The 8,176-nt window shown below is 42.7% G+C and overlaps 1 protein-coding gene across 1 annotated transcript; it reads right to left on the reverse strand.

Annotated features, from left to right (window-relative positions):
- Positions 1-1,054: 1,054 nt before the first annotated feature.
- LOC114494769 (PC-esterase domain-containing protein 1B-like) lies at positions 1,055-2,290 on the reverse strand. The gene has a single exon (XM_028510100.1). It carries the CDS (start codon positions 2,288-2,290, stop codon positions 1,055-1,057), a length of 1,236 nt encoding a protein of 411 aa, XP_028365901.1.
- Between the last annotated feature and the right edge of the window lie 5,886 nt (positions 2,291-8,176).

The following is an 8,176-nucleotide window of genomic DNA, read 5'->3' on the forward strand; positions in this document are numbered from 1 at the left end:
ATTAAATGCACACCACTAAGTAAAAAGAAAACCAATCTGAAACGGCTATTTACTGTATAATTCCAACTATGTAACATTCTACAAAAGGCAATTTTAGGGAGACTGTGATGGACAGGTGGTTGCCAGAGGTCGGGCAGGGGATGAGCAGAGAAGAGGAGCAGAGACTTTATGGCAGTGAAACAATTCTGTATGATATTCTAATGTTGGACACATGTCACATATACAACCCATGGAATGCACAAAACCAAAAGTGAAATTTATACCTCAAAAAAATGACTCTGGGTGATAATGAGGTACACTGTAGTTTCATTGAAAATAACACATGTACCATCTTTGTATGGGATGTTGCTAGTCAGGGGGTCTGTGTATGGGACGTACCTGGACTCTCTACTTTCCTCTCCATTTTGCTGTAAATCTAAAATTGCACTAAAAATTAAAGCCTATTTTTAAAAATGTGCTAGGCATCTAGTGAGTTTGAAAGTAGAGATTTCTGTTTCTAACAGAAAAACAATCTTTCATTAGTGAATGGAATCCTTTTCTTTTAAAGATACCAAAATGTCATGTTGAAGCATTGATAAATGTAAAGAATCTGCAAAACAACTTCTGGTGAAAACTTTGGGAGTTGAGTTCTATAAATGTATGTAAAAACTAATGGTGATACTGTAGTCTTAATAGAGATGTTTTGGTAAATTTTAAGGATCAAAATTTGTACTTTTTTTTGAGGAAGAACATCTATGCAGAGAATACTTACTATTTGAAGACATACTCAGGTAAGACAACCCTGCGTGTGTGTGTGAGAGAGAGAGAGAGCTTTTTTAATTTAGACTTCGTTTCTGCACTAATGCTAAGAGGAGAAAGGTGTGGTGGTCTGGGTTCATGCCTCCTCACCAGGAGCTGCTGTGGAGGCTCTGGTGAAGAAGAATGTTGTGAGGCCATTCCCCGGTGAGAGTAAGAAGTCTAAGGAGACCTCACTGTGGCAGGGCTGCTGAAGGCTAGGCCCGAGTGAGAGAAGTCGGGCAGTCTGTCCAGCCCACTGACTGTGCTGTAAAGGGGCCTAGGTCTCGGCCTCTCCGTTGAGGGCTTGCCTCTGGGTGCGCCCACGCCGGTATCTGCGTGGCCTGCTGGAGTGCTGGAGTGGGTAAGGAGGAGGCGCTCTGCTCTGGTACTGGATAGAAACTCTACGGATGGGGCCGAGATGCTGCTCATTGCCAATCCTCAAATTTGGTTCGCTAATGTATTCCACCTGAATCGTTGAAAGGTCATTGTAGAATTGCCGGGGCCGAAAAGATCGGCGGGAAGTCACAAAGGTCTCTTGGCCATACTGCCGGGACAGAGGTTGAGACTGGGCAATGGGTGCCGAAAAATGCCCGGGGGTGCGGACAGACGAGCATCTGGGTGGGGGTCTAGACAAGGTATGCTGGCCTGCGTCATCTCTGCTTTCCCGGTGCTGCCTCCTTCCCACCGGAGCTGCACTTCCACTGGGTGGACCATCCCTGATCCATCTGCTCACGGGGTAGCGGCGTGGTAGTTCCACCCCCCAGGCGTCGGCCACGTGCGCCAGCAGCAGCTGGGAGAGATGGCGGTGCGCGCGCTCGTCCCAGTGCACGCCATCTCGATGTCGGTGCTGCCCCGCGTGGCGGAAGTGGAAATGCAGGTCTAACACGTCGAAGCCATGTCTGCTGGCTTCAAAAGAACTGTAGAAGTTGGCCTCAATCACGTCTTCCCGCAGGTGGGCGCCCTGGAGCTGGTGCTCGGGTAGGAGGAAGCCACCGGAGACGACCTCGGCCACCGGCATGGCCGTGTGCCACACCAGGAGGCAGGACGCAGGCAGCACCTCGCCCAGGTGCCGGAACAGGCTCTCCAGATCCTCTCGGTAGCCGCTCCGGAAATCCTGGCCGTACCTCGAGAGGTCCCAGAGGCAGGAATTGATGACGACCACGTCCGGGGCGTGCTCGCCCCGACGCAGCTCTTCCAGGACGTCCATGAGGTACGAGGAGTACACGCGGGTGAGAAAGTAGAAACGCACCAGGTGGTGGCTTGAGCGGAACTGGCGGACCTCGCGGTAGTGGGTGCCATTGTGCATGCGGCCCCACCGTCCACCCTCCAGCAGGATGTCTCCCTCGAAAGTCAGCTCACCCTTGGCCTTCAGCTGGCTGGTGGACAGCAGGCAGTCCTTCTGCAGCAACACCACCAAGTCCTTGTAGACGGCCCTCTGGACCGAGTCCCCCATGACTACCACGAACTTGTTGTGCAGCAGCTGCTGGACTTCGCAGGCACGCAGGTGGGCCATGGTAGCTGGAGGCGGGGCGGGCGTTTTTCCTCAGGGCACGGTGGAAGAGCGCTGGGGGCCAAAGCGCCTTGGAAAGAGGGCAGCTGGCGGTGTAAGGTTGGGTTGGAGTTCTGCCTTGCGCGGGGGGGTCTGAGCTGCGGGAAGGGAATGGAGGCGCCGGCAGGGTTCCGAGATCTCCGACGCCAAAGCTGATTCGGGCCCTGGGCGTGCGTGACCTCTGAACCGCGGAGGCCCTTGCGCAGGACCAAGCTCCACCTGGCGGAGTGGAGGTGCAGAACCCTACCAGGAACCTGCCCCTCTGGACTGAGGGGAGACCGCTCTCTTTTAATGTTTCAATGTATCAATGCATGTGCATTCTTTCAAGTTACTTAGACTTGGACGCTATTAGCTTGTACTTCTGGGTACGTCCCGTTTACTGTCCACTTTTGTGTTACCGCTATCTCATCTGGGATGCCGCTCTCTGACCTGGCTGTTGCTCTCTGTATGCATTCCCACCGCTGCTTAAGAATTTGTTCATTGCTATCTTGGTTCTCCTGAGCCACCTCCTAATACTCGTGGCATTTGGGGAATGACCCCACTGGGAGAGATGCCAGTTCCAGAAGCAGAACCGTGCTGAGAAGTGATCTATAGCCAGGATATCCAAGCTGTGATTGGTAGACTATGTGCAAATACTACATGTTTCAACTTTTTTTTTTCTTAAACCACTTATTGCTGTCTCATCATGGATTCTCATTCACTTGTAAGAAATAATACCCCGAGATTCCCATGTACTGTTTACCCCCTTCCCTCGTGGATAACGTCTTGGAAAACGATAATACAGCGTCACAACCAGGATGTTGACCTCAACACATGCGATATACATGCCGTTTCCTCACTATAAGAGCCCTTCCTGTTCCCCTTCCTCAGTACATCACCTCACTCCTGCCCCATTCACCTAATGCCAGGCAACTGCTAAGCTGTTCCCAGTTTCCAGAATTCTGCCATTTTGGGAATTCTGTCTAAATGGGAATTGTAACCTTAGGGAATTGATTTTTCCCTCTCAACATCATTCTTTGGAGATTCATCCAGGTTCTCTGGTGATTCATCCAGCATGCCCTTTATAAACGCCAACCACCGTTTTTCTGCATTGGGAAGTGAGTTTCCCAGGGGCACAAGTGGGTGGATACTCCGTTCCCTTTTTATCTGCTGAGTGCTGTTCTATGGTATGGATGTCCCACAGCCAGTGTAGCCATTCCATCATTGTGGGGGTTGTCCCCAGTTTTTGCTGTTAGAAATCTCGCGGCTGTGAACATTTCAGCACAGGCTTTTGTGAGAACCTGTAAGTTTGCACTTCTTTGGGATAAGCCTAGACCTGTGATTGCTGGGTTGTATAATGGTTGCAAAGGTAGTGCTTTAAGAAATGCCCAGACTGGTTTCCAGAGAGGCTCATTTTACATTCCCACCATCAGTGGCCAGTTGACTTCTGTAGGATATAGACATGAATAACCTGGTACGACCTTTCTGGTTGTATAAACCCTTGTCTCCTTCTTCTTTGGATATGGATGTAGCTTCCAGCTATATCATGCAGCAACCCCTCCTTCCTCTTTAGGCATGGATGTGAGCTTCTAGCCTGTGCAGCTTCAGGTTCTTTATCCATGATTAGGGAGGTGGGCTTTCTGCTAAATAAACCCTGTTGTCTCTCTTACTGTTCTTGGTCTGAGATGCAAACTTCCTGGACCAATTTTTAATCTATTTTAAACAGATAAATAAGCAATCCCCTTGTAAATGCCCCTATTATAATTATATTTATCAGTCATGAAAGACCTTTGAATGAAGTAGCTTATTTTAGAGCCACTGTAATTATTTTTAGTTATGCACATAAATATAAAATTCATGAAATCATAAAATTCATAAAATAGTATGCATGAGTATTATCAAGAATTATGTGTGTCTATATATCAAAGGAAAATTCATATTCTTTCACTTTTACTTACTTTCTCTATGTTTTTATATTAATTAAAAAAAAACCCCTAAGTATGCCCTGCCTCGTATGGCTCAGTGGATTGAATGCTGGCCTGTGAGCCAAAGGGTTGCCAATTCGGTTTCTAGTCAGGGCACATGCCTAGGTTGCGGGCCAGGTCCCCATTGGGGGGTGCATGAGAGGCAGCCACACATTGATGTTTCCTTCTCTTTCTTCCTACCTTCCCCTCTAAAAATAAATAAATTAAAAATAAAAAAAACTATGTATAAATGAATTGGTTTGGTAATTTCACTTTATATTTTACAAATTTATTAGTGAAGTCTTCAAAAGTCTCTTACCTTCACTGCAAACAAAAGTGTTGTTTATAGTGGTTTAGCAATTTACTTTGGACTCCTGAAATCAATTGTTTGTTCTTAATGACAAAAAAGCAAATAGGAATTATTCAATAGTGCATGTAAGAATTACCTGAAATTTTGTTTGTTATTTTATGAAAACAAATTAGTTTGTATATTGCATTTTAAAGATAATAAGTAATGGAACTAAGGTCAATTTAGCATAACTTGCATGCAATCACCTTCTGTTAATACTCTATTATTTCATGGACAGGCCAAACTTTGCTGGGGGAAACTTTCTACTCCTAGCATAACATGAATTAAAAAGTTTTTAAACAAGTAATGATGATATCTTAAAGACACCCCTATGCTGTGTCTTAAAGACACGTGTGGATAGCTAAAGAAATATTATATTTATTAGAATATCATTGTAGATTTTATATGGCCAAATATTCATTATAGGAAACAATTTTTTAATATAATAAAATTAGAGGGAAGAGATCAATTTCAATTTTTTCTTAAGGAGCTAATTTTTTATTTTTTACAAAGATAAAGAGCTTGGCTCTGTTGTTAGAGCACAAGTGAAATAAAGACAGTTAGCCAGTTAATTTTTTGAGAATACTTTCATCTACTTGTTTAATTACATTGACTTTTAAAATGATCAGTTCATTGACAGGTTTGCATTTACTTTTGTGTTGTATAAGCACGGCCTGTGAAAGCCATCGCTGCGCATTACGTTCTGTGCCATAAGGACAGAAATACTTCAGTTTAGGACCACTGAATGGTAGCACAGATAAGAAGAGATGTGAATGCTTACTTTAACTGGTATTCCAACATGACAGTTTTTTCACGTGCTTTATTTCTAGTGCCTAAAATTTATTCTTTATTAATATAAAAATCTGCAATATGTTCAATTTAAAGTGTTATACTATCATATTAGCTTATTTAATAATTTTTTTTGTATTCTTTAAAATTACAAATATAGGTCAGCGATTTTCAATCTTTTTCATCTCATGGCACACATACACTAAGTACTAAAATTCTATGGCATGCCAAAAAAGATATATTTTTTGCCAGTCTGACAAAACATAAGGTATAATTTTGATTGATTTACAAAAAAATAACAATAGTAATTACCTACCCTTTTTGCTTCAAATTGACTTTTAAGAAATCAGGTGCCTATATAAGGATTTCTGTAACCAAGAATGAACCAATAAGATGCAACTTTATTATGTGATGTGACCAGTAAGATACTACTGTATTATATGACCTATATATTTATGGTTCAAGACAGGGCATTAACACCAGAAGGCTATTGTGTTGGCTATTGTCATCAATCTAAGGGAAAAGAGGTCAGTGTCCCCAACTAAATAGTCAGGTATTTCATGTTTAAAAATTCTTGCAGCACACCAGTTGAAAATCGCTGTAATAGATGACTTTAAAAACTTAAATAGAGAAATATAAATAAATATCCAGAGTCTTGTCTTTACGCCTACACATTTTCAAAAGTCGAGTGCACATTCATTGAGACCTCTTTTATACTTTTACAGATAATATGTTCAAATTTATATATACTTAGATATTCTGTTACATAAAATTTTTCAGTCTCCATTGTATTCTGTAACTTACTTTTTCATAGTATTCTGTAATTAACTTTTTCATGAAACATTTTCTAATATCCACCTTGGATCAAGTTCCCTAGAAAACGGCTGAAAGAAAAGGCCCATGTACTAATTTATTAGCAAGTACAATCCCAGAGAAGTAGGAGCGAGTCAGGGGAGAGAGGAGAGCAAGTATGATGGCGGGTCTTCCTGGGCTGGCCCCTGGAGGGTCTGTTACAGCAGATTCTGTGATCTCGGGGGTTCATCGTGCCAAGGTCTGCACAAACTGCTTCATCTCAGGACACTTAATCTCTGGGATGGAGGAAGAAAAATGTATCCGTCAGCTCATACCTCCCATATATCAAAAGTGTATTCACTGCATAGGGTATTCATTCCCCCTGCAATCCCAGATTAGCAGTGTGTGAGAACCACATGGGGCCCCTTACCGCTGACAATTCATCGACAAGAGAAAAGCCCCAAGGCATGAGGTGCCTCATGCCTTAACTTTTCTAAGGCCCGAAACTTGCCTTTTTATGTGTCCTAGGTCTTCCAGATACAGCTCATACCTTGAAATGGCTGAATAGTACGTCATTGAATGGATGTACTACTGTTTACTTAAATGGTATCCTACTAGTAATAGGTTTGATGATAATAAGGCAGGAAAAGATGAGAAGAACATAACATTGAATGTAAGTCTTGAGTTAGACCATGTCAATGAATTCTGTCCAACCAAAACTACAACCTTTGCTTCCTACCTCCATCTAACTCTCTCGAGATCCTCTTCCTGCTGGTGCTTTTCCAGTGTGTTTCTTTCATGACTCTGACATTTTTGTGCAGTCTAATCTTTCTTTTTGTAATTGTTGATTCTGAGCATGGAGAACCTTTGAAGACCCAATGGAAAACCAGCCCCTTCTCCCTTTTACTCAGGGTATCTGAGGCCGTAGTTTCCTGCCGTGATGTCTCCAATGATTAGACCCTGTGTACCTTTTCTCTTCTAGCGTTTTCTTAACCTTTTTGTTTTCTAGCACTGCTAATTTTTATTTAAAATAAAGTTTTTCCTATAACTTCAATGTTGCCAGGAACAAGAGGAAAACAGAGAATTGTGCTTGTTCTGCTATTCGTTATATTGTTATTGGGGAAATAAGTATGTGATCTGGCACAGTTAATTGCACCAGTGGAAGGTGTAGAGAAGTTTAGTATGATAAGAGAGATGAGCACGCTGGTTGGAGAGGCCTTTCCTGGCCATCGTATCTGTGTCTGCTTTCCTATCCTGTATCACCTGAGCTCCTCACTCTGTTTTTCATTGCAACTTTTACTACTACTGCCTGACATTGTGTTAATTATTTATTATCCACCTAGCTCATTATAATTTAAGTTCTATGAGGAGATGGTTTGTTTGTATTTGCTTTTGTATCCTCTGTCTTAGTACCATATTGGCTGTGTGGCCTGTACTTAATAAATTCTTATTGCATGGAAGAAGGAACTATGGAAGCTCAGCTTTGGTGATATTGAAAACCTACTTTAAATACCCATCTAATGCTGGAGTTGCCTGAAACACAGGTCTGCTAAAGAGTCCTCTAGACTATGTCACTATGTCATTCGTGTTTAGTTATGGGGAACTTTGTGTTTCCCGTGGCAGTCCGTGTTGTCCTCAGAAAATCAGACCCTTAAAAACTACTGGCCTACTTTCTTTTAAATGATCCTGCTTTATTCTTTGAGCTAGCAAAAGGTAATGGTGATAATTCTTCTATATGGTAGTCTTTCCTATATTCAGATACAATTTCATACTGTTACTCTCCTGAATGGTCTCTTTTTAGGCTAACAATTTCTTCAATTATTACTACTAAGAAATACTTTCTATTCTGTGTTAGTGCATGGCTCTGACTTCAAATAAGCCTAGCAAGTTTATGTGGTCAAGTGGATTCCTGTGGAAAAATGACCCTCTTTCTTTCCAAAAGGCAATGAGCTTTTGCTTCTGGGGTCCTCTGTCCTG

This window comes from Phyllostomus discolor, chromosome 4, assembly GCF_004126475.2.
Source record: "Phyllostomus discolor isolate MPI-MPIP mPhyDis1 chromosome 4, mPhyDis1.pri.v3, whole genome shotgun sequence".
In the NCBI taxonomy this organism is placed as follows: Eukaryota; Metazoa; Chordata; class Mammalia; order Chiroptera; family Phyllostomidae; genus Phyllostomus; species Phyllostomus discolor.

What these genes read in the sequence shown, in the direction of transcription:
- LOC114494769 (XM_028510100.1), bottom strand. Translation starts at nt 2,290, where the DNA reads ATGGCCCACCTGCGTGCCTGCGAAGTCCAGCAGCTGCTGCACAACAAG.